We start from the raw sequence: 27,712 nt of genomic DNA, 5'->3' as shown, positions 1-27,712 counted from the left end.
CTCCAAGAAACTATTTTAAGAAGTGCTGTGCTTTTGAACACGAGACTCATTTACAGTAGCTGTACTGACAAACATTGCAACAATACTTCAATTCTAATCATCTGCAAGGAGGCAAAAACTAAGATCTAAAGAATAAACTGAATTTGTTTTTTTTTCCCCCTCAGGCTCATCAAGTTGCAATTAGGATTAACTCGTATATTATTGGGTTACACTTCATAAAACAAGCTGAAATGACCACCAGCAGACTTACAAATAGTTTCAGGTATAACAGACTACTATTTTTTATTTTTTTTAAAGCAGGAAGTTCTTAATCTCTCTTCTTAAAACTGGATAAATTCCTAGTGCCATAGACACTAATTACTAGCAGTAAAATATCTGAAAGAAAAACTCCGCACATTTAGTTTAAGTCACTTCTCAATGGATTTGACAGCTGCAAACTTTTCTAACCCAACTGATCAGCTGAGGCCAGGTGAGGCTCCCTACCACGCATTTGAAGTGCAATTGCCTAACTTGAAGTTGGATGTGTTAACTCCTTTAACTTCCCTATTCGCTACCAGTTAGAAAAATACACAAGTGAGTACCAAAAATGTATTTTATGAGCTAAGGTAGAAGCTACTGCAGGATAACAAAAGCTGTGACAAATTAATGAAGTTTAAAGATTGCAAGCAAAAAGTTTTACAAGAAAATAAGCACCTCCAACCTCATAGAAACAAATCACAGCAATGTATTACCGTATTTCAGTAAACTTACTTCAGTAAGAATCATTACACAAACTCTTGATGAATTACATGATTTCTTCACAGCCCCTCCTCCTTTGAACAGCACAGCAATGCTATGCCCTGTGGTTTGTTGGAAGAACATGATTTTTTTAGGACTTGCCATATATATAGTGGGATTGTTTTCCCTATTTATGTTTTGTAGGTACTGGAGTTCATACACTAGCCAGGTCTATCTGCAGTCTTTGTTTCTGCATGGATATTTAGTCCAGCAACCAGTTTTGATCACGATTTGATCATGTTGAACACAAATCATGAGAAGATTTTGATTCTCAGACAGACATGAAAGATGCATAGACTAAATGTATGACTTCAAACAGGATCACAAACTGTTACTCTAAGGAATCTCATACTTCCTTGCATTCCTTTAAAGATGATCACTTGAAGAATGACTTCTGTGATCCTAGTATTCTGCATTTCAATCATTTAATACCATCTTGCTGGGGCCTCCCTATAAATTTAACCAGTCTGGCTTTATTTAAGATACTTACCTTTCCTCTAACACTCTCCCTACTGTATATATTCTCTTTCATTTCTGATAACTGACCTACCTGCCACCTAAGTGCATACATCTTTGACATCTCTGACCCAGTCTCCTCAGACATCCAAAAAATGAACATCCAAGTATTCATTAGATATCTAAAACTCAAATTTTTAGTATATAAACCCAACTCTCTTTTGACTTAACTCTTTAGAGTTCAAAATAATCTTAGTTTCCCCAGCCCTCCCTGTTCTAACAACTACTCCATTTACATTCACACCACTGTTCCCCTTTCTGGGTACACAAAGTTCAAAACTTGTCCTCAGTTTTCAAGGCTCTTCTGAACTCTTCATTTTCTCTCTCCTATTGCACTGCCCACTGTGCCTTACTTGCCAGTTTGGCCTACAACTCTTATGCCTCTTGTATTCAGAAATAACAGCTCCTTCTATGCGACCCACCGTCATGCTTTTACCACAGTGATGAGTTAGCCATATAAAATGATATGGCTAAATGGACTATGGCACCACAAAAGCAGTGTATTAACTCTTTCCTACACCATTACCTTCTGCCTTTTTTTGTGGGTGATAATCAGTAGAACTGATGCATACAGAGTAAGGAAGGGATGCTAAGAGAATCAATTCAATTGACTGGACAGGAACATTCTCCTCTGAGTCATTCACACTGATTGTCAAGCATTTCCTTCCTTGTCTTTTACTGACATGCTCAATGGTTTCTTAGATAAACTCATTATACAGCTGTCCTGAACTTCTCAGAGACACTTAAGAAAGCTAGAGACTTCTAGTCCTATAAGATAGTCTAAGTATAAGCAGCCAAATGAACTACAAGAAAGATATAATTTTACCATACAACATTGACAAACCGCCTATGTGCATATAGAATCAAAAACAAATTTGCACGCCCCTGTTGGGCATTGCATATCTGACTATCATCTCAAAAATAACTTTTGTAAAATATTACATGGAAATAAATTTGACGTTTCAGGAAGGAGGACTGCCTCTCCTAGCTTTTCAGAACATGATTTTCTGCCTGCAATTAAACTCTAGGTGAAACCACACCTGCATCATGTGAAACATTTGGACTGTTTGGATTATCTGGATTATTTGAAAGAGAAGAGGGATTTAAATATTTAAAAGTCTTATTTAATCAGTAGAATGAGGTCTCTAATCAGTCTATCCAGGCAAGAAGTTCATGTTCAAGGTATTTGTGCTACATAGGCTTTTACTATCCATTCTCAATAGCTGATCTGCCAAAGCAAGCAAACTGCGGTACCACACGTTCATACACAGGGAAGAGATTTGCATATGGCAATGCAGCTATGGGTACTCCCCGTATTTTGTACTGAAAGTTCCACTCTCTAAAACTCTTTATTAGGCCATGAAATTAAAACATAGGCCTCAACCACATCTATACCCACAGCTGACTTGAGGATTGGGAACAGAGGGGCAGGACTGTGCAAGTAGCTTGTTTTTTGGCAATTTTCTTAACCAGGTTTAGACAGATTCATCTATTTTCCTAAAAACATCAAGTTTCCTACTGTGAGAACTTGACTATTGATTTTCCATGAGTATTTGATGTCATGAAGAAATTGCCTAGAATAAAAATTTAGCACGAGGAGTCAGCGTACCCTGGATTACAAAACCATTTAAGTCACTTTATCACCATGACCTTGCCTGTTGTAGGAAAATTAATACTGCAGGCATTAGGTTAAACAAGCCAAGGCCATTTTATTACTGCGAGAGGGCAAGCTTCCTTGAGCTACTTTAAACAAAGGCAGCTCTTCCTGTTCTTACTATCTTTGTTCGCTTTGTAAAGAATTTGACTGCAAACTCCTAACGCCAGCACTGCAGTTGCACACAGTTTTTGTGCATAAGCAATAACAAACTAGCACAGGAGCAACACACTACTGCATACACTTGTCTGTTTTGTGAAGTAAGAAGAGAGGGATGGGGGCAGATGTCACCTTCACAGAAAGTTGCGGAGTAGCTGAAACCAAAGCAATAAAAAGTAGTCATATATTGCTGATATAAGCCAATATTGAGGCACTGGCCTCCAGGGCAGAACGTAAACGGGCAAGGATTGTGTTGAGGTATATTTTGGAGTCAGCACTTCCTGAGGCTTCTTATGAACAGCACAGCATTTCACGTGCTTGGGGCTGTATTTAAAGTCAATGCCTAGCCTGCAGGCAGCAAGGAGTGGCTTTGCCAATGTAAATACACGTTCTGAAAGGCTTACTGGTTGTTTTTGGTTTTGTTTGTTTGCTTGTTTGTTTTTTAAATAGTACTGCTTACATAGCCAAATGGAGGTGCGGACCTTTGGACATCAAATACCCAGAAGTGGTATCCAGCAGAGTTCGGACCACAGCCTCTGAATGCTACTTCCACTTTGGCCCTGCCCTGGGCACCAGAGGGTTCCTATCCTGCCTCCCAGCCCCTCGCCACCCAAGCCCCAAAAAGAAGAAATACCTCAGAGATGCCAGGCTGAGGGTAGAAGTTTGTCAGAATGTCTTGGCCTGTAACTCAAAGAATTTAAGATGAAAGAAGTCTGTAATGATTGCCTTTACTTCAAATTAACACAGACAATTACCTCATAGGAACACTCCAGCAAGACAGAGGTGGGTATCAGCTGAACCCTGGGTATTCCCTTGGCACTGACAAAACAGATGCACAATTGAGCAGAGTCTATATGATGTTTGCAAATGACATAAACCACCCAGTTAATTAAACTTGCTTCTCTAATGTTAATCAAAAGCAGTCTGTTCGTTGACCTAAATGTAGTTCTCCCTTTTTTTTTTCTTCTAGTATCTTAGGAATTATGAACCGTAAGTAATAACTTGATGACTGAAAGCTGAATTTGCACAGAACCTGCTTCCCCCCAATACTGATGTGGATCCTCAAATGGAGAGGTCTTCAAATGCCACCTAAGAGCTTTCTTCATAAGATACGGGGTTAGGGAATGTCTGATCTATGTACAATAGTCGATCTATGTAAGACATAGCAAAACCACCAATTAGCAGAACAAATCTCTGTTTTGTGTAATGGAATTTAAGACTGTGTTCTTATACAATATTCTGTCTAGAGATGGGTTTAAACAATCAAAGCTCTTAAAAATTATATTTACAGATATTGTTATGTATATAATAATAATGTTATTAATATAATTATAAATATATGATAATGATGTACATTTGTTATTATTATTAGTAGTAGTAATAATAATAATAATATATTACTTCATTATTTATTTCATTTACTTTCCACTCTATTAGAAATCTGAGTGTTGGTCACCAGACCCAGGGCCTGATTCACTTTCAGTGCAGCCTCTGTAAGTATACCAAGGATTATTTTGGTCCAGGTTTACTTGGTCATCTTAAAGCCACTTAGCAGAACCACTACTGATTCTTGATTTATCACCAACCATTTGACTGACTTCAGGTGCTTCTCTCTGCCTTCCAGCAACCACCGTGCAAAGGTTTTCTGTCTTCCACTTATTATATGTACAGGCACTGCAAAGATTTTTTGTTGTTGTTGTTTGTTCCACTCTATCTTTGCCATAACTAATGTCGTTTGAAAGTCAGATTGCTTAAATGAGCAGGCATATGGCTCATGTGACTCTCTTCCTTCCTTCATACTCTACTGCATATACAGCAGCCAGGCCTGAAATTTTCAGGTGGAAACAACCACCACAGTTCCATCTATAAATAAACAGTACATTATAAGTGGAAAATAGAAATACTCCCCCAGCTCCCTCCAGGGGTTCTGCTCATGAATTTTTGCTAGAAATATTGTTTCCCATTTATTTCTTCCTTCTGGACTCAGCCTGTTAGCAATGGGTTTTACTTCTCCATTACTCAAGCCAGCCTGTTCAGCCTTACAAACTTTCAGTGGAAAACTTTGGCCAGCATCTCACAAATAACACTCCCCAGATCAAGAGCATACTTTCCAATTATCAGTCCAAATTAGTCATTACACCTCCAAAAATCATCTTATTAAAAATGTAAAATGTTTTTGGTGAAGCCATTTGACAAATACCAGGATCCATAACAGATAACTTCAGGCTTTATATGACCACGTACATCTAAAGAGCTAACCCAAACTTTTCCTCTCTCCTACACTGCTGACCTATTTTAACAGCGACCTACACAGTAACACAACTGAGTAAACTACAGAGGAGTTACATTGTCAGCCCTTGTGGTTGGACCATTTACACAGATCTTGTTTGAAAACAATTTGCCTGTGTTTCTAATTAGATATTAGCTTATACAGACATCTCCAGTTCTCCAGCACGGTAGTCTTCCTCTATCAAATTGGTTGCTAACCTCTCTCAAACTTCAGACAAAACCTATCCCCCAAGGAGTTTTTACCATTTCCTGTGTAGCTTCTGGTACACTGCTGTGCAGTTTAGCTTCTTGAAGGCAAATTGTCAGTAAAATCAATGGACACTTAAGGCTTTACACAAGGACAAGTAAGCCAGATACATTTTGCTTGCAAAGCATAAGGTATGCAGAGACTATGGGAAAAGATTATCTGTACATGCAGAGACTTTCCTCCCCTTCCTTGTAAGTAGAAGTATTTTGCTGTCTTTGCCCTACACCTATCTTGAAGAGTGGCACCACAGCCAAGGCAGATTACAGAAAAGTAGTTATTTCTGCCTTGGGCTGCTTGCACTGGCTGCAAAGGTAGAAAAAAATGAAGATGCAGCCTTTGAGATGAGGACCTTTTGCTTCTTATATCCCCTTTCAGGAGAAAAAACAGGAAACCCAGCAGGACATGATGGGCTAACAACATGGAACTGAAAAAATATGCCAGTCTTGAAAATGCAAACCACAATGCAATTGATATTTAGCCAAGCCCAGGACAAACATGCATACCAGATGTTTTATTTAAACATGTAACCAACTTTTAAAAAGGCATGAATGAATTTCTTTCAGATGTCTTGTCATTAATGTTTAGTTTTGTTTTATGAGCTGTGCTGAATTTTGACAAGTCCACAGCAAGCAAAGCTTAGCAGGTAGAGCTCAGCACTTTTTGTTTTGTTGGAAAAGCATGTCAGATTTTAATAGAAAACAAAGTTTTTAAGCTTTTTCTTACCCAACTGCACATACCTCAAGGGGCCTAGGAATTGAAATTCTTCAGGAAAAAAAGGAACTTTGACCTTCTGAATACAGTTTGTCTTTGATATGCAAGAAAAGAATATTTTATAATCTTATGCTCTCTGCCACCTCCTTTTTCTTTGTGCCAACATAAGCCAAAAAAGTAGAAACAATGAACACAGTCAAAACATGACTTCAAACCAATCTGGAGATACCAGAGACAGCAGTCTGTGGGCTCAGAGAAGCACTGAGGTCAGAGAGGGGGGAGAATGCAAGCCACCAGCGTTCATTGAATTCCTGCACTGCAGTGTCCTTGGGAATGTTACAGAATATTTCTATGCAGTCCCAATCAGACTTTTTGCTTTGTAATTTTTTCACCTGAGCACTGGTGAGTTTTAAAGGGGAGGAGAGACTTGGGGTTTGATAAATGGAGATCTGAATTTAGCTTGCCATACAGCGAAACCAATTAAATTCAGGTTGAGTGGCTCAAGAGACATTTTTAGTTTTCTGCTGAATAATCAGAAAGTATTAATAGTACTTCGAGCAAAGAAAAATATATGGAAAAAGTGTGCTCAGGGGAAAGAGGAAATTTTGAGTTGATGGAAATTTAAATGAAGTAAGTGGTTTCAAGGAACTAGAAAAAAATCACAATGTAGTATCTGTCAGACACTGCTAGCCTGTATATAAGGGACTTGTTTCAAAAAAAAACAGTGCTTTTTAAGCAAGAAGACAAATGCAAAAATTTCACAGAATTAGAAGCAAGGCTGAGAACACATACCTTGTGGGTAGGTGTCATTGGTATCCTAAATTTGCAGTTCTATGAAGCAGAGACTTTGCTTTGTGTTTTGTTTTGTGTTTTTTTTTTTTTTCCTCTGTGTATATACATATATATATATATATCTGTATATATATATATATGTATATATGAGTCCCTAATCCACACCTGCTGGAGCCACACAAGTAATTAATAATTGATAGAAAAATAAATTATTCCATAAAGCAACTTGCCTCCTTCAAGCCAGAAATGCATAGAAAGCTTGCAGTACCATTTTAGCATTGTAAGAGCTTTGAAAAGAGAATAACTTTTGTCTATTCAAAGCGTATCATTACAACATTGAGTGTGCTACCAAAAAAAATGCCAGCAAAAACAGCTATCAAAAATACACCTTCTTACTGTGGTGAAAGAAAAAGGAATTTTGAAGGAAGCAAGCACTAGTATGTACTATTCCACAAGACCTCAGAAGTTTAATTGCACACCAAAAGTAGAAGATACAGAGGAAACAGATTTTCCAAAAGGAGACAATGAAAAGGAAAGATACAATCCTTCCATTTGTCAACATTATACAGGACAGTGAAACATTTGAACTCCTCCAGTCCTGCACTTTTATTCACAACAGTGCATTTCTGACTACAGGCATGTTTCAGCTGCTGCAATCTGCTGATTAACAAACAGATGGAGAACTACCAACGTGATGCTGCACTGCAGGACAAGATCCATACAGTTTCCAACTCTTTCAGCCTAGCTGCAGGTTTTGACACTTCTACGACCATTTACACTTTATTGCAAATGTCACAAAAGATCTTTAGCTGATCTATGACTACTTTATGGCAGACCATACCTCTACAATAACAGCAGATCTGGGAGAGTTCATTAGGGCTTCGGTATGCTCTACATTAGGACATTAATTTTCACTGACACAACCAAGCCAATTTTTTCCTGCTGTCATCATCAGCATGATAACAGAAAACTAACCAATCTTCAATTTTCCAAACAGATTTTGCAGCCTGCACAGATCTCCACTGTACTTCATTTAAGCAGTGCGTCACTACTCAGCAAGAGCTTGGTACTTCTGTATAAGCTTCAGTCATAAAGCAAGCATTCACTATGGGCAGGCATCTCCAACTAGTCCTGGCTTTCCACCAAACTGCATACACAGCATACAATATTTATGCATTTGAACTGGCAAAGGGAGTAACTGTTCAAGTAAATTTTGTATAGAAAGCTTGGTGTACGAATTCAGAAACCTGCAGCAACCTTAAAAAAGCAGTGATTGCAAAATATACCCGTAAGAAAACGCTATTGCAAAAAATGCCAATAGACTATTTTGCATAAATAGGAATACACTATCTACATTTATATACTGCATTTACTGAAAGTTTAATTTTTAAAAGAGTCCAAGTGAACTCATACTTGAGGTCAATACTATTTCAAAGGGTATACATTGGTTGTGGAAGTATACAAGCAGGGAATATTTTGCAATAGGCTATTAAGTGTAACTGCAAAACAATACAGCGTTCCTATAAACACTTAAGACATCTTTTTCAAAACATGTTTGAAGCATCTGAATAATATATTTATTATTTGTCATTCCTTAACAAATGGCAAATATTTCCAAGTTGTGTCAAAATGAAGATACAGGGAACCACTATCCCTATAGCTTCATATCACCCTCTTAAATGACCTAAGAGTTCTTTAAGTTTGTCAAGCTGACTGCTTTCTTACCTGAGGTGCTGGCTCTCTTTTATGCTAAATGTCTTCCTATAAATTCAAGCATTTTTAGTAAAGTGATAATAAGAAAGTCTATCTGAAAGACTAGAGAGTCTATCTGAAAGATTCCATAAATTAATGATGCATAAAAGAAAAAATGTATCTTCTAAACAATACCTAAGCAGCAAAGCTGTTCTCTCTGTTAAATACAGTGGTGTGTTTTTGTTTGTTTCTGTTGTTTGTTTAAGTCTTTCCCTAACTAGTCTCACTATTCTACAAATACCTTGGCCATCTAACAGCTCTAAATTCATTCTTTTCACATTTAAATCCATGCAAGTATTTACCAGCTGCAGAGGTTTGTACTGTGCCACTGTCCTTCATGACACATGTGCTATGCTGCCAAAGATGCCACTATTACACTAAGTGCAAAAGAAAAAAAACTACAGCTTTCTTCTGTGTACTTCATACGGTGTAAAAAAAAAAAAAAAAAAAAAAAAAAGACTGGAAGAGTCTGTGCATTCAATGCCTATTTGTTCCTAAAGCCAGCTCGAAGAAATAGCCTGGTTTTGCCTCCCAGGCTGGACTGGACAGATCCCTTTCCCACCAACCCCAGACACCTGCCTTTGCTTTTTCTGCCACTGCTTCTCAGTGTCCAGTCCGCCCGTCATGATCCCACTCCTTGCTCTCTTGTCATGCACTCCTGGAGAGAATGAAGGAGAACTCCCTAATCTTTCCTCATGACATTTCATGGAGGAAACAGGGAGCACCAACACAGAAGCAGCTCTGTTCTCCTGCCAAACCTCCAGGGAACAAGCCAGTGGGTTCTTAACAAAAAACAAAAACAAAAACAAAACAAAACAAACAAACAGACAACCACCTTCATGATTTCACAAATATGCAGTATTTCCCAGATCATTCCAGCTTATCTTTCTGGGTTTATAGGACTCCTAACATGACACTAACATGACACCATTTCAACAGCTGAGAAAGGGAGATAAAACTCCTCATCCCATGGCCTCTAAGGATCCCTTCATTATCTACAGAAATAAGGTCAGAAAGTAAAACGAAATGTTTCAAAAAAAAAGTCATGGGTCACAATAATTCCTGTCAAAGCTTTTTGCTATTTTAGTTGAAAGGAGTTTCTCTTTTCCTGAGTGACCCAGCTTCTTTTTTCTTTCAGCCTCTGCATGACAGGAGAGGACTTGTTAACATTCCCAGGAGCTGCTTAAACTACTATTACGGATAACTGCACTTACTGACCGACTGTGAGGTACATTTAAAGAAGACTTGGGAGCATAATTATTCCTAGTCCATTTAGACCAGATTCTCATCTCAAATACTCTCCTAGGTGCTTTATGACCATCAAACTCTGCAGTAATCAGAAAAGGGAGAACTTTTTCAGATTAACTGTTTTCTTCTACAAACTGCAATTATAATTGCAAAAAATGATAGTACTTTTCCAGCTGAAAAAAAAAAAAATCAAAACAGAAATATTTCAGTCTTTAGTTTGAAGTAATGTGCCAGAATTTTCTTGAGTTTAGACAAAAAGTCCTGTTAAGAATATCAATACTTTTTTTCCCAAGTGAATAAAGCAACTCTGTGCATACCTTTTTTTCCTGCGATAAAGTCAGTTTTTTTAAGTTCTTAGAATCTTCTTAGATTCCTTTGAAGATCCACATGGTATAATTTATTACTGAGAACAGGGATAAAGAACACACCTTCTTCACATGATTACCATTAAAGCAAATAGCACTGTTCTGAATTTGCTATCAACAGAAATAAATATTCGATTAAAAAGTTTCATTCACCAATTTACAGTATTTTTTATTGCTTTACATATGCTTACATTTTTTTCACTGTAAAATAATCTATCCCTTACTTGCTTACTAGCTTTTTGATAAGAGATAACATTTGCAAGAACTATTATAAGTACCCAGTTAAACATTTTAATTTTCTACTTGCTTATAATGCAGACTGATTATTCCCAAATACATCTGCCATTTTAAAATAAATGTTTATTGGAAGTAGCAAAGAACCAAGAGAGAATACTCCAGATCTTCAATCCCAACTCAGGAATTTATTCAATGCGTGACCTCAGGCAACAGACTTGACCTCCTTCTGGTTCAGTCAATTCAGCTAGCTAAGAGCAGGAAATCATTGAAAACCAGATGCTGCATCTAAAAGCAGATCTTCTCCAGGTAAATAAATTACAAGAGAGCCACGGGGATGGAGGAATATAGTGTTTCTTATTGTAAGAGTCAGGAAGGCATATGGAAGTAAATTGGAAATAAGCAAGAGGTCTAAAAGCCTCAAGCTTTATTTTGATACTTGAAAAATAGCACTTTTATTGCTGCACGGATATTAAGATTTTTTTTTGCTATAACTAGGCTGCAAGGCTGCAATCTTTATTTGAATGTATTCAAATAACATAACAAAGGATGTTTGTGTTTTCTTTTACTTTTCCCAAATTACTGTTCACAGAAACATGAAATATTAACACCAACACCTTATTACATTTGTCATGATTGAGGACAAAACTCAGACTTCTAAGGTGGTTGGGATTTTTTGTAAAAGTAAAGTAGAAGTATTTAGAATACTAGGGGGGGTGAGTCTTTTTTTCCCTAGAGGTGGAGAATACCTTCAGCTTCCTAGTGTCTCTTCCTCTTTCCCTGTACACAGTTCACATTAAGGCACCATTTTTCAGGGTAAACTACCAACACTTGGAAAATGAATTGTTGCAAAACAACAAAAACTTTTTATGTACAGAAAATTTAAGACAAAAAAAAAAAGCCAATCTCAATAATTGCAATATTTGAACAGTGAACTTAAAGGTTCATTCATAGAATCATAGAACAGCTCAGTTGGAAGGCACCTTAAAGATCATCTAACACCAACCCCTCTGCCATAGGCAGGGATGCCACCCACTAGATCAGGTTGGCCAAAGCCCTATCCAGCCTGGCCTTGAACACCTCCAGGGATGGGGCATCCACAGCTTCTCTGGGCAACCTGTTCTAGTGCCTCACCACCCTCTCAGTGAAGAACTTCCCCCTAATGTCTAGTCTAATTCTATCTTACGTGTATTTTAGTTTAAGACCATTTTCACTCATCCCTTCATTATCTAACTGAGTAAAGAGTCCTTCTCTATCCTTTTTATAAGACTCCTTTAAATACTGAAAGGCTGCAATGAGGTCCCCCCAGAGCCTTCTCTTCTCCAGCTGAACATCCCCAGCTCTCTCAGCCCTTCATAGTAGAGATGCTCCAGCCCTCTGATCATCTTTATGGCCCTCCATCTTTATGGACTCGCTGTAACAGGTCCACATCCTTCTTGTGCTGGGGGCCCCAGACCTGGATGCAACACTCCAGATGGGGCATTGCAAGGGCAGAGTAGAGGAGCACAATCGACCTCCCTCAGCCTGCTGCCCACTCTGTTGATGCAGCCCTGGATGCAGTTGGCCTTCCGGGCTGCAAGCATGCACTACTGGCTCATGTTGAGCCTTTCGTCCACCAGTTGAGCCTTTCATCCACCATTCATCTTCTGAATATCATCCTTTCCACAATTCAGAACAAGTTTTGTGCTACACAAACCAGTGCCTGTGCTTCTGTATTGCTAAAGTAACTATCAACCCCAGTAGGCATGCAGTTTCTCATAGTAGTCATGAAATAGCTACCCGGTACAAAGAATGAGCCCAGGCAATTGGGTTCTGTTATGCCTGCTTACTCCACATCATTGTGTTGTCCAGAATCTACACACCAAAACAAATATTTATTTTCCTTTATGATTAAATGTCTTGGGAATTGTACTGTTTTTCAAGTGTGTGTACACATGCATGTCTACACATGTATTTAAAAGTAGAACAACACTATGGCAAAGATAATGCATTCAGACTGAGGAGATCTGGCTTCAGTCCTAACTCTGACACAAATTTACTGGGTCAACAGTGAACAATTTCTTGGTTTAGATTAATACCTACAAATATAAATAAAAATTTGCTGTACACTCTATCACTTTGCCTGGGAATTTAACATCTCTATCGGGAGCTTTCTCTTTGCCGCTGTACATTTATTAAAGAAGCACAGAAAGATACTGACCTCATTTGTAACTGCTGATATAGGAGTTACTGTAAAATAATTCTGTTCAACATTGATGGGTGCAGAAAGAACTACAAAAAGTTTCAGAACTACAACAACAAATGAGAAAAGAAAATCACCTCTCCTTTAGTAGAAAAATGGAGGGAATAAAATAGACTTTGCCCCTTATCGTAAACAGATACAAAATGATAGAACTACTTTTCCTGTAATCAAGACTGCAGGTAATGCAAACCATTATCTTTCTGTGTTAGATAATTTAGTAATGCCATTAACTGTTTAGTCTTCCTTTTAAGTATCAGCCCTTGTAGACAAGGTCAATACAAGCTTTTAACAAAACACTAGAAATAAGTGACAAATTTAATTTAGGCTTGCATTGTCCCGCTTCCTGGAAGCATGTGATTTTCTGATCTCAATTAAGAATAAGCAATATGTCACGGAAATAATAGGTTTTACTATAGACCCCTTTGCAACAAGGTCCCAAAAAACAATTTAAGCACCATGAAGCTGAATTTTTGCAGCAAAAGCTCTGAAACTCCAAGCCAGACATTCAGGCTTCCAAAACAGGCATCCTAAAATGAGGTCCAACAGTCAGAACAAAACCCATGAGCTAAAAAAATAATAATAATACCTGCAGTACCTTACTTTGCCTTGATGCTTGGCACGCCAATTCTTGGCTACCAAAGATCTGTTTCTTCCCACTCTTAAGAGTCCACAACCTAGTATAGTTGTTTCCTGAAGTTCATCCCCTACACTTGGTCATTCAGGGACATCACATTTTATGTCAGAAATAAGGGCAGCTTCCTCCCTTTCTGTACTGAGATCAAAATTTTGTCTGTTTTAAGAGAGTAAAACCTGCACAACCCTGCCCTGGCAGTGCACTACCTGCTAGGATGGAAGCTGTTCTGGAACTGACAGGCCTCACTAAATCTTTGAGGTGAAGAAGCTTGATATAGATGCAACATCTATATCAAGTAGGAGTAGGATTGCTTTTGTCTGCCAAAACGTAAAATGAGCTCTTGAACAATGGGTTGCTAATACTTTTTTCTTTACATCATTTTTTCCTGTCTTAATCTTGCAGCTATATTGTCACAACGTATGCCTGTTCATGTATTTAACCTAAAAGCACAATCAAAAGATGAGCAACAGTTGCAAGGGATCATGAATAAGTGGCCAACACATAATGAGCATTTTAAGTACAGTGACAGAAATTTTGATTCACATGAAAATTTTAGTCCTTTAGTCCTTCTTGAGATATTCCAATAAATTAAAGATGTATAGTAGAATATTCTCACAAATAAAAGAGAGCTGAAGTTATTGCTGAAGCTCCTATTTAGATTTTGCGCTTCCACAGTTAGTCAGTAACTGAGCTTAGGGTTTTCAGGATTACATTTTTGGAGTTAGGCACCTACATTTTGCCATTTCTTCCTAAATCATCACACTTTTTTTTTTTTTTTTTTTTTTTTCCCTCAATCTGACACTCAGGGGAAGAAAAAATTAGACGTGATTCCCATTCTCTTTTTCTTGATGTTTTCATCATGAGGGAATCTTATTCAAGGAGAAGCCAGTGATTGAAGTCTTGGCAGTGTTGTACTGCCACAAACATGGCAAAAGACGTCAGTAAGAACTCCAGTTTGGCCCTGAAGTGCAAAAATGATCTCAGTCACTTTACAGTCCTGCATGGTTTTTGAAACAGCTTTGCAGTTTAGTGAATGCAGTAAGATGTCCTGGCTTCAATTTCTACAGAACAACAGGAAGGAAATCCTGAAAGGAACTCTGATGGGGTACCCCATGTCTGAGCTTCTTCTGCAGGATGCTCTGAGAAAAAGATCTGGTCTTGGTGTTTGGAAAAAGTCTGTATGCAGTAAGTGGGTACTGTAAGCAAGTACATGGCAGTGGTGTACTGCTCACTCCCAGGACTTTGTGGAAAAATGCAATGGGACAAAAATCAAAATTACAATATTTCAAATGTCATGGGGATTGTGTAGAATTTAGACCATAGGTAAGTCTTAAAAGGCTAAACCGAATATGTGTTGCAAAAGAAGACTGAGAAAAGCAGCAGAAGTCTTAAATGAAGACTGAGGCATTAAAAATATCTAAAGAAAAAAAAAATCAGATGCTAAAAGGACAATAGTGATGACAAGAACAATCACAGTGATTTAAGGAGATCGTATTATTTCAAAAAATGAAGTCAAATTATATTCAATGAATGAGTTAAACAAGAGACAATAAGTGACCATTAAAAGTGACCTTTAAATTGTTTCAATTGTTTCCTAATGCCAACAAACCACTAAATGAACTATATGAAATGACATTGCCTTAACACCAGTCAGCAGCTTGCATCGACAACCACAAATTTAGCACTATCTTTTTATCAGATAATTACTGGCAACTGTAAGATCTGTAACATGCCACATGTTAAGGTTGTCTTAAAATGATTTCTTGGGAAGTAATGGAGATACATTCACACAGCGAGTCACTTTACAATATAACAGATGAACTCACTAAACATTTTTTATTTAATATAACTAGTTGAATGACTGACAGAACAAAAGACTCATTTACAAGAATATTAATGATACTATCTGGAATATTCTTTATTTCAGCTATATGTGATGTTCTGGTTCTGCAGATGAACCAGATGTCTCATTTGCACACCTAAGCCAGCTTTGAAATCTGTGGATGGAGGGCTTGGAAATCTTTTAAATGGTGTGTAGAATATTAACTAAAGTCCAAATTCACAGAATACTGAAAGTGGTATTTGTCTGTGAAATCCAACCAGACACAATAACAAAAACTTGCTGACAATCTGCTGCACAAAACTACATTTGTGGCACTGGCTGAAGAGTAAATCTCCTGATATCTTGATTTTTTTTTTTTTTAAGAAACAATCGTGTTGGTAACTTTTCTCTCTTTGAAAAGAAAGAATAGCCCCACTACATGCCTTACCAATTTAGCTAGTGGCTGATTGGACACAACAACTCAGTTTTCAAACTCAGAATAAAACATTTGCATATATACCTTTATGCTCTGTGAGTTTATCACTCCAGCAAACAAACATCTGCAAAAGCCTAAACACGTATGATATATATAAACTTTGGGAGAATGAGTACTTCTCACTCTTTTACTGAATCCTTCCTTTCTGTATGTGTGTCCCTTTTAAAAATCTTGATGACAAGAATGATACATCTTTCTTCCTCTGTATGACATGGGAGTACATTTTTCTTAAAAATGCCATGTGGGAGGAAGTCCACCAACAATTAATAACATCAGCAACATTTTTCAAAATTGAAGCTGCTTTTCCCACCTATTTCCTATTTTTCATGTTTTCATTTTCCATTGCAGAATTAGATCATCTTATATGTGGGTTTTGTGGTTGAAACTGCTCTTATGGCCATTCTGAGTCCTCATACATAAGAATAAAGTTCCAAGGCCAAAACACAATTCAGACCCTGTCCAGACTCTTTTGTCACAGTTTCAAATGCCTTCAAAAATATTAGGAGTATCTACAACCTGATATTGATCATATCTTCAACTATAAACACCTTCATCTTTTTAAAGACATTGTACACACCATTTTATGACCACTGGAAACCAAGACCCAAAGATACTCTAGTTTGGATTTAGTTTTTGTGCAGTTTTTTGTTTGTTTTGAGAGAGAATTGATGTTAAAAGCCTTACAGAAAGAAAGAAGAAAAAAAGCACAAATCATCCTGTTTCTAATCTCAACTAGACCACACAGGCAACAGAAATGGCCAACAAATTCATCCTGGTGAACCAATATTTCCGTAGATCACAAAATGAACTCAGTTATTACAGAAACAAGACCTCATCTCCCAGTGTTTTTGCTAATGCTTGCTAATCCACTTATGCATGTTAAGAAGCCATCAGTTATAAAACTCCAGCCCCTAATGCCTTGCCTACATTGTAGGAGCAATTACAGAACCCTGGAGACTGGAAGGGTCACCTGGAGATCACCTGCTTGTCTACTCTAACACCACATACTCAATACTCAACAAGAAACAGGAGTGACAGAATTGCCACTTAAATTCTGGCACAAACAATCTGGCAGTTTGGATGCCTGACTTCTCCACAACAAACAGTTCCCTCTAGGCAATACAGCACAATCCTCCCCCAGGACTGTCTTCTCCCAACAGGGGTTGGACAAAACCGAAGAAATCCAGAGACTGCAAAAAGCTATTTTTGAAGTCTGCTTTCCCCTCAAAACTATAGAAATAAAGCTAATTCAACACAATGTGTTGACAATTACAGTTAACTATTACTTCTGCTGACTGGTTTTGTAAAGACTTTGACATTAAAACATACAGACAACAGTGATGACAGGATTCTCAACAGACTGTGGAATAACGTTGCCTACCACTTATGATGAGTTTTGGCAAATATTTGAGAGAATTCATCTATTAACAAGCAATGCTGATTTATAATTTTTACTTGTTCTAGTTAGGAGTCCAGGTAAAGCCAGCATCCTTGTTTCCACTGAGCATGCTGATGTCACAGGTGTAAGTGGAATCCCTCTCATTTACTATGTATTAGTACTGATACACTTTTCAACATTAATCCTTTGAGCAAATGAAGCATTGATAGCCTGGGACACTAATGGGATACATTAATTGCAACTAGTATACGAAAAGAGGATTACTAAAATGCATACTGGAAACAGAAAATGAGATTAAAAGTGGGATTTTGGCTAAAGTTCTTGAGCCTATTTAAAAAAAAAAAAAAATACAAGATGATCTGTCAAGGAGAAACTAGAAAGCCAATAAATGAAAAACGCTGGGGGTCAAGGAGAATCACGGGAAAAAGGATTTATGGCTAAAAGTGGAAGAGAATAAATCCAAAAACAAAAATAGCACTTAAAGGATAAAAAGTAGTGTATTTCAAATACTGCAAAGACATATTCTCCAGACGAGAGCAGAGCTAGGGACCAGATATTGCAAATGTTTAAGCACATAAATGATTGTGATAACTGAGCAATCATGCAGTTACAGCTAAATAATTAACTCCTTAAAATATAGCCAGGCAGACCAGTTGTAAAGAAAACAACAACATGTTCCATCAGACAATTGGAAAAAAAACTGACCAAGGCCTGCTTTGCACCATCATAAAATAATTGCAGTCCATGCGCGTGCAAGCAAAGGAATCAATTCAGAGTAATGAGGTAACTTTCACAGTGTGACCAGTACCGGAATAATGCATTTCATACTGTTAAAGTACATAAATTAGAAATGGTTCAGAGATGATCCACAAGGAACAGCTCCAGAACCTTAAGTCAGATATTACAGAAGATACCAGGAAATCAAAAAGTTAGTTAAGAAAAAAATAAAAAAGAGAAATTAAACTTTTATATTGAAGTCTACAACACAACAGGAAAAAAAATAATCCGGTGACTAAGGAATTTAAAAGTAAAAACATTTAGGATGGTTTCCTAAGCAAACAGGTGATTTTCTATCACTGACAATTCTAAAATTAATATTGATTGATTTATTATTTTTTTAAGTAATGTTATCTAGGACACACCAGGGTGAATGAAACTCTCATGTGTCCTGTTAAAAAGTCAGACTAATCATCCTTTTTCTATAATCTATCCAGGAAGAATGATCCTAGGTACATCAGAACCCAAGGCAAAATTGACAAACACACACAATCCATTTTATTTTCAGCAATAACAATCCCTAAACTGCTTATGGAGTTTCCCTTAGTTAGTTGGTAGCCCCTTGGTACTAAAATTGTTGCTGATAGTGCACATAGGAAAGGAGCCTATTACCTTTCTATATTATAGCTGATATAAGAAAACATAATATATACCAAACTGCAATCAGAAACAAGCCCAAGTTGAAAGAGATCTCAGAAAGCATTTGGTCTTACTGGCCTGCCACTCCTAACTGCATAATGAGTAATGCTGAAGGCAGATGCAGTCACTGCACAAAGGATGTGGAGGTAGGGCACGCACAGATGTCTGTAACACTCACTCTGTTACCGTAATATTGAAAATTCATACTAGAATCTGCAACTCTGCATTCAAGCATCTCTGCTGAAATGTCTTATCTGTTCTTCCCGGTGCAGTGAAAGAAAATAGAACAACTTCCATAGAAAAGGGCAAAAGAAGCTGCCTTGACATACATTGCCAATAGCAGCTGTAAGAATAGCTACATTCATTCTCTCAGAAATACTAAGAGTGCACCGCAGCCTACAGAGTAGCATCTACACAGTGCAGCCAATTTGCAGTAGGACTGCTTGTCCACCTGAACAAGAACAAGATGTGCTTGCTCATTCTTACTTGTTAACTCATGCTTTCTTGTTAATTCAAGTTGCCAGGAAGACAGGAAAATTACAACAGTTAAAGTTCTGCATGCAATAACTGGCAGGATCAGCACACAGAAAGATAATGAGTGCAGTGTAGAGCGCAGTACCTAGCTGAAAACTAATAAATAACCCATGTTTTCATACCTCTAAGAAGACTCTACAGAGACTAGTGAAAATTAACTTCAAAAAGAAAAAGAAAAAAAAAATACAAAAAAAAAAAAAAAAAAAAAAAAACAGGAGGGAGAATTCCCACATATATTTTATGACATGAAGAAAATTGCCTGCTACAGAGTTTCTGTTGGACTTTTGGCACAAAAATAATCAAAACAGTGGAACATTTTTACAGGGTTTTAGTTAACTTGTTCATCTACTTAAAGTAAAATTCTTCTTTAAAATCTCCATGGTTGTCAGCCTATATTCCCGTGTCTGTAGAGTACAGAGCTAGATTGTTTGGGAAGAATTCTCACACTAATCATACTAGAATATACCTTGAAGGGATTTTGTTACCTTGTACTGAGGAACTTAGGTGACCCTGCTTAAAAAGGTTTGGATTTTTTTCTATTGCAGCAAGTATAAAAGCTCAGGTGAGGAAAAAATGTTCAGTTTCTCCCCACCCTACTCTCCGTTTTTTTTTAAACACTTTGGCTGTAATAGTTGAGATAGGACATGTCAACGTCCTCACCTGGAGCTGATGAGGAAAGTCCCATGAGATTTAATAGACAACTTCACCTGGCACCAGCTGGGAGGGAGTCTGAGCTCTCAGCTGAAGTTCATAGAAGACAAAACATCTGCCCTGCAATGAACCTGAATACTTCTCAGCAACCAAAATGTATTTTAAGCCACTCAATTAAACAGATTTTGCTGCCACAGAGGAGGAAAAAAAAAAAAAAAAGGCTGTAAGGCTTATAGTTTGGTTTATCATTTTCCTCCAAAATAAAACTGCCCAAGAAAAGAAACTAAAGTGAGTGCAATGGTTTCTTAATCTGAACAGAGGTAGTGAAGGACAAGTAAGAAGGAAATCTACAGTGGGATCCTCTAAGCCACCTCAGACCCGACTATGCCTGAACTGCAGTCAGCTTCAGAAAATGTGAAATGCGAAACAACAGGAACTAGCAGGCAATCACTTTGGAGAGTTGTTATCCTCTTTATAGATTCCACTGCCGTAGCACAATCCAGGCAAAGAAAAAATGAATGTACCCCTTGGCTGCAAAGATCACAGCTGAGGAAAGAGCATTTTAAAGGAGGGATTATTTTTAGTTTACAGAGCAAGTATAAGCAACTAGATGGAACCCAAAATCAGTTATTCATCTTTCTTTTTTTTTTTTTTTTTTTTTTTTTACGCAGAGAAAAAAAGTCCCAGTCAAGGAATGCTGGCTGATGTTTTAACCACTGGACATAGCTACTTATTGAAAACTGAAGTATTGTAGCACAGGCTTGTACAGTAATAAGCATATATAAAGCAAATGTTATGAGTAACACACTATTTTAAACACTGGATACATCTCAAATCAGGTGATCTGGGGTTTATTTAGTAGATTTAGCACACAGAAAACCCAGAATCCTTAATTCACACTCCTGTAGGCTTCCACGCAGCTGGACACCTGCATCCCACAGAAGAATTTGCAGCACAAGCAGCTTATTGCACAATATGCTGTTACAAGCTATATTATTAGAGATAGCCTAACTGACTGAAAGGCATTGCAAGCCCACCAACTGGACTAACAACTTTTGTTGTTGTTACAACCTTAAAAATAAAATATCTTCAATTGTATTTAGAATTTTGTAGTTTCCTGTCAAAAACAACTGTCTCAGCTAGGAAAAAAAAAAAAAAACAAAAATAAAAAAGATTGAGAATAAATGGAAAGGTAAACATTACAGTGAGGAACTACAGAATAAGTCTGGACTTTTATTTCCTGTCTTGCCTCTCTCAAAAGTAGTTTTATTTATCCATTAAGCATTATCAGGACTGCTAGCAGAGTTTTCTTACACCCTATTTCCCCATAAAGTCAAGTAACTTCCATCACTTTAAAGGAGAGGCAGCATGACTTGATACCCATGTAATTATTCTCTCTCCCCCAGGTGGTGTTCACTTGCCTGCCTGCCTTTGCTCGAAGACTTTTTTTTTTATGCAAAGATAAGGATCCTCTTTGATCTCCAGCTATGTCCTTGGGGGTATAAGACATTCTTTTCTCTGTGGAACCACCCCAGTAATTTTGTTGCCTCGATGGTGCAACTGCAGTCTTCTCAAGAAGCTTTATCTTTGATTTTTTTTTTCTTACTCAAAACTTGCAACAAGGGAATGTTTTATCTTATTATTTCAAGGTTATGGAAAACAAATTCAGATTAAACCTATGGATAGAAAGTGACATATTTGTGTATGGAAATGTTATTTTAGTCACTGATATCTTATCAGTGCCCTTCTTCATACAAGCAGAATAGATAGCACAGTGTGAGTGAGATTGGGTGTGAATGTATGTGGTGGTTTTCAGCCATATATATGCCCAAAATGACTTACTAAGTTTCCTTAAAAAAAAAAAAAAAAAAAAAAAAAAAAAAAGTGATATTCAATCTTATTTTTTTCCAGATTAATAAAATGGTTTCAAGTGCTTTAAAGAAACACATACACACAAAATTAACCCTAACATTAAGAAGAACATTGCGTCATGAGTTCTTTGCTCTGTTCTTGTCCCAAGACAAATGACGTTTAGCACACACCCAATTGTTTTCAAATCACTCAGCGTATTTCAAATTATTTCCTTCACTCTAAGCCTCTATCTGTAATCACTGGTGTTCTATCAAAGACTATAAGCATAATACTAAATAAAGACAAAAGTAGCCTGACAGCTGCACAAAGAACTAAATAGAAACCTCTTTATGTTTGCTTTAAACCATGTAATTGATGCAGCAATGTATGAATCAGATAGTATCTTCCTAATAGCCTCACAACATTTGCTCAGTCGATGACTGCCACAATTATTTCAAATCATTCAAAAGGTGTCATTTTCCCCACTTTTTTTTTCTTTTTCATCTATTTTCAAGGCCATGGTTCAGTTTAATAATTCATTAGCAGCTCCTTGGAACTTATGCCTAGTGAGACTAGTGACTGTTGATTCACAACTGTATTTTTTGATGTATTTATTTTTATTTTTTTTTATAAACAATTGCTGTTTCTATTTGTTTTAAATAGTGCTTTTATTCTCAAACATCTTCAAATAATTGACATTTGAATACCTGCTTATTTTAAAATACCGAACTTACATTAACTCTTTTTTAGCACCCTTTCTATAGTTCTCTAAACTGCCACTCATACTGGTGCTACCTTTAAAAACCTGAGCAGTGACATCAGCTTTGCAGTTGTTTTTTTTTTTTGACTTTAACTCCTTTGAACTCAAGTTTTGTTTTCCTCTGTGTTCTTACAAATTCAAGGAATCCCAGAAATTACCCAGAATTCTACCAGAAATTACTTCGATTGCCTCAGTAAGAAAGAGAATGATTTCCCCATGGCATTGTGATTAGAAATAATATTATTAAATATTTTAATTTTTATTTTATATTATGAATATACGTAACATTAGCGTTATTATTAGAAATTATTTTGTAGGAGTAGAGAAAAAGTCCCATAAATAAAGGACAACCTTCAACAACTTGCTGTAGAAGAGCCTACTCATCTGTATAAAAAGAAAACACTAAACTTGCATCTGATCCGTTTTAAAGGCATTCCAACCATGCTAGACTCAAAGAACATTGCGTCTTTCCTCAAATACATACACTCTGTAATCCTAAAGAGGTTTCCATGCTTCTACACAAAACCCTCAAAAGAAAAGTTGACAATTTTCAGCCAAAACAATGCAATCACCAAAGCGAGCTACCATGCCATCCTATCTCACCCTGTCCCTCCTCATCCAGTATAGCTAGACTCAGTCCTAGCTGGTTTCACACTAGTATCTCTCTTCTGTCAGCTCTGGATGTGCAGTACAGCTACAGAATTATAAGGGACATTGACAGCATATTTGACATCACTTAGTGTAAAAAGAGGGAAAAAAAAAAACATAACTGTTTTTTCCTGAATACTCACTCCTATAATCCCAGACATTCTTGGTTGGGAGAGAGAAAAAAGGCCAGTCAACAGTGAGTCTCTTTTTATGATGACAAAGATGTCTTTTAGATCATTGAAACTGAGATAGGCTTAAAAAAGACTTGTAGCTGCTAATGATGAAAGTTTTTGACACGATTGGCCTGCTGCTCCCATAGGACAAAAAAAAAAAAAAAAAAAAAAAAAAACATTTTGAAAAGCACATCAAGATAGTCTACTACTTGAATCTACTTCAGATAATAGGATGTTACGACTTTATGGGACATATTGTCAAGGAATACAAGAATACTGCAAGACTTAATTATGTCCTTACAATGTTTTAAATGCATTTAATGGGCTATAGAGGCTGGATCCAAGGATTACTGCACTTTATGAAAAGACTCCTATTGACAAGAAAGGTGCTCTGAAGTAATTATTCAGTTACTTAAAATTCTTTTTCTACTTGCAAAGCCATTCAGCAGATCTGTCATTTACAAACTGTCAGCTTGCTGTGCAAGGAGCACTAGTTCAGAATTAATATATTTTTATAAAATTACATAGTTACACAGGAAACAGATGGGCACGATTGCTGCTATGAAAGACATCAAATAAAAGAGTTTTGATAACCCTGAAAGTCAGTTGGCATGAATGGACACCTCCTTTGTCCATGGAAATGTGGCAGCAGGATCCAGATTAATTAAGAAACCACAAAGTTACGAAACCGAGGGAAAGCAAGCAGGCATGCTTTCAACAGCTAAGGTCAAAATTGTAAAATAAGAGATCTACAAGTGTGAGAAGACAGAACTGCTTTCCAATTTGTGGAAAAAAAAATAAAAAATCAATATACAGAATCACGGAACTGTAGGGGTTGGAAGGGACCTCGAAAGATCATCGGGTCCAACCCCCCTGCCAAAGCAGGTTCCTCAGAGCAGGTTGCCCAGGTAGGTGTCCAGACAGGCCTTGAATATCTCCAGAGAAGGAGACTCCACAACCTCCCTAGGCAGCCTGTTCCAAGGCTCTGTCACCCTCACCATGAAGAAGTTCTTTCGCATGTCAGTGCGGAACTTCCTGTGCTCTAACTTGCAGCCATTGCCCCTTGTCCTATCCCCACAAACCACTGAGAAGAGGTTGGCTGCATCCTTCTGTCCCTCACCCCTGAGATATTTATATACACTGAGGAGATCCCCTCTCAGTCTTCTCTTCTCCAGGCTGAACAGACCCAGATCTCTCAGCCTTTCCTCATAAGGAAGATGCTCCAGGCCCCTTATCATCTTTGTGGCCTTCCACTGGACTCTTTCCAGGAGATCCCTGTCTTTCTTGTACCAGGGAGCCCAGAACTGAACACAGTACTCCAGGTGAGGCCTGACCAGGGCAGAGTAGAGGGGGAGGATCACCTCCCTTGACCTGCTGGCCACACTCCTTTTAATGCACGCCAGGATCCCATTAGCCCTCTTGGCCACAAGGGCACAGTGCTGGTTCATGGTCAACCTGTCATCCATCCACCAGGACCCCCAGGCCCGTCTCCTCAGAGCTCCTCTCCAGCAGGTCACCCCCCAGCCTGTACTGATACTTCGGGTTGTTCCTTCCCAGGTGCAGGACTCTACACTTGCTCTTACAGTACTTTTAAATATATGACACTACGCCACCAGACACATTCAACTAAATGACTTTACAAGAACATTTTATTAAGTTTTCATGATATAATTGTCAAAAGAATCCTTCCGAAGTCTTTAACTGCTTGTTGACCGAATGCCTTACACAAAGTAATTCATTTTAATGGAGTAGCAGTGCTGTCACTCTTGTGCATGATACTAGTGGTTTCATTATACCACTTTGAGGTAGCCATGTCGAAGTTTGGTTTTGGTAAATCTGAAACCATTAAGAAATTGAGCAAAACTGAGAATTCTATTTCATGAAGACAATCAGAAAAGGACTTCTGGTAAGCTTCTGTTCTTCTCCCAATGTCAGGTAATTGGATTATAACATTCAGTTGCAAGCTGGTTTTGACTGAACTGAAATCCTGATTTAATCTACTACAAGTGGCAAATTACTCCTTTATCTATCCTTGTATTCCATGCAGTATAAAATACTACATTTCACATTATCCCCAGAAGCCTAAATAGAAGTGAACTAAAGTCCACAGATAACTTCCCCCAGAATATCAACCAACAGTGCGAAGATACCTTAAAGGCAGTTTTCTGAAACTGACCAGAAGCTCCCATTTGTGCACCCAGGAAAGCAACCTCATGGTCAGGCATGCTGCTCAGGGTCCCTCCTTGCTTAAAAGGCCTTGCTGATAACTTCATGTTCACTTCAGTTAGCCTGTCAAAAGACAGCAAGGAGATTATTTAGACACTGCTCTCCTGTAGTATTTAATAACCTAGACAGGTAAAAGAACTCTTTTTTATTTTTATAATTATTATTTTTGGCTAGTTATCTATTCATTAAGACACTTGTGTTTGATTTCTTCCTTTGTGGCCCTGGGCAACCTGATCTTGCAGGTGGCATCCCTTGTGGACATGGGGAGGGGAACTGGATGATCTTTGAGGTTCTTTCCAACCCAAACCATTCTGTGATTCCATGAGTTAGGCATCCTCCTAGGCTTTTTTCTGCTTCCTCAATAAAAAGGAAGGCAGACAAGTGTCTAGTTATACAAGCAGATCTCATAGTCACAAGTCAAAAACAAATTACGAAAGTATGATTCATAATCCAGACATTCAAAGAAAACCTGAGTTTACTTTTTTGAGTAACAGGTTGGTGGCTGAATCCAGTAACTCCAAGAGATAAATACAGAATCTGTTGTAATCTAATGCCCATTTGGAAGCCCATCATGATGATGAGTATATCAGAACTAGACTCTGTAGCACTATTGCACTAAACAAACAGTTGAGGTAAAGAAGTAAATGTCAAGGTAAAGAAGCAAATCATTCCAAAAAAAAAAAAAAAAAAAAAAAAAAGGCTAACAATCTTTTTAAGGTTGACTCCTGTAGTGATATTTAGAATAAGACACTAGGCAGAAAAAGTAAAGAAATTAGAAAAAGCACTGACCTATTACCACAGCAGCAAGAATCAAGTCAAAAGAGTTATTAGAAGACAGTATTATCAATTACTTTCGCAAATGTACTATTTACAGTGCTCTCTTGAATATATGGCATAATATGGAGAACAAAACACCTTTTATTTTCAAAAGGCTTATACTTTTTCTTTCAAGAAAAGATCCTAGAAACAGCTTAACGATAATGCACACAACTCACCATCCAATGTTCCTTCTGACAATTAAGACACATTCGCAAAGCATCTTGATATACTGGACATATAAATCTAGACCCTTAAAGCAACTATTGCTTTAATAACTTCGAAGTTCAAGCAAACAAGGTTCAAAAACCCCACTAAGAACATTTAAAATATCTCATAGTAAGATGTTGTTATAAAATTTATTTCCAGATTTTGTTATTGTTCACCATCTTTTTGAAAAGATTTAAATTTATTTTAAAATAAAATTTTAAATTTGAATTTAAAGTTTAAAAATAAAAAGATTTTAAATTTTAAAAATTAAAAAAAACTTTTTGAAGAAAAATTATTCTGATGTAGGCCAGTATAGGAAATATCAAGATGTAGACAACGTATTTAAAAAAAGAAAAAAAGTAAATCCATTTGGACTAAATTCTATTTTCATGTAACAAGTACTCCCAGTGAGACTATTCATCCGCTTAGATTTAACTAGATATCTTGTTCCTTTCAGAAGCAGAGTATTAGTCACTGTCTCTTTTCTCACGGGTGGAAGAAAGAAAATGTGCTTTAGTACACAGTCAAGTCAAGAGTAGATTTCATCTCTGACATGGCTTAACTTTATTTTTAAGTTGAGTACATTTTAGGACAACTGCCTGATTTTAATGCCTAGCTTGTCTTAATCATACTTCAAAGTACAAATTTAAGGCTCTTACAGAAGTGGGAGAACACTGTTTTAATGTCACACTTTTAGAACATTAACTATAATTTCCAAATAAAGGATGCAAGTTACAGTCTCAATCATACTGGTTCTGCTGTTAGGAGTCAAGTCAAAACAGAAGTTTTGAAGAGAAACAAGTACTGCTAATTAGTACTTTTCTGTTCATGCTACAGAGTAAATTGTTGGATTGTTATAATCTTTTTTCATGGCTTCATTAAATAACTGTAATGTTTTCCACTGCCTCTTTACCCAAATCTCTCTCCCATACATATATATGGAGTACAGTTACCACCCCGACAAAATCATGAAGAACTGGGTAAGTAATAAGGACACTGAGTTAGTATCTTGAATTGCTTTCAAGAACTTTTAGACATTAAGTATCTAAAAAGCATAGCAGATCATTCTCATTGATACAGCTAATGATGG

General features: G+C 37.2%; 1 protein-coding gene across 20 annotated transcripts in view; it reads right to left on the bottom strand.

Annotated features, from left to right (window-relative positions):
• Positions 1 to 27,712, bottom strand: part of LOC311435590 (uncharacterized protein) — a 124,080-nt gene that overhangs the window by 24,180 nt on the left and 72,188 nt on the right. For 14 of the 20 annotated variants that reach the window (XR_014692229.1, XR_014692230.1, XR_014692231.1 and 11 more), the window contains one exon: positions 25,002 to 25,659. The exons of 1 other annotated variant lie outside the window; for it this stretch is intronic. Coding sequence is in view for 5 of the 19 variants with exons in the window: in XM_084516769.1 (XP_084372895.1) it covers positions 25,111 to 25,206; positions 25,521 to 25,659 (235 nt within the window). In the remaining 14 variants the exon portion in view is untranslated. Of the gene's footprint in view, positions 1 to 25,001; positions 25,660 to 27,712 lie in introns of those variants that run through there. 5 more of the 20 variants (XM_084516770.1, XM_084516771.1, XM_084516769.1 and 2 more) reach the window with 4 other exon arrangements.

This window comes from Aythya ferina (assembly GCF_964211825.1).
Source record: "Aythya ferina genome assembly, chromosome: 4".
Taxonomy (NCBI): domain Eukaryota; kingdom Metazoa; phylum Chordata; class Aves; order Anseriformes; family Anatidae; genus Aythya; species Aythya ferina.
The sequence above is the reverse complement of the archived record's forward strand: the minus strand, read 5'-3'. Positions and strand labels throughout refer to the sequence as shown.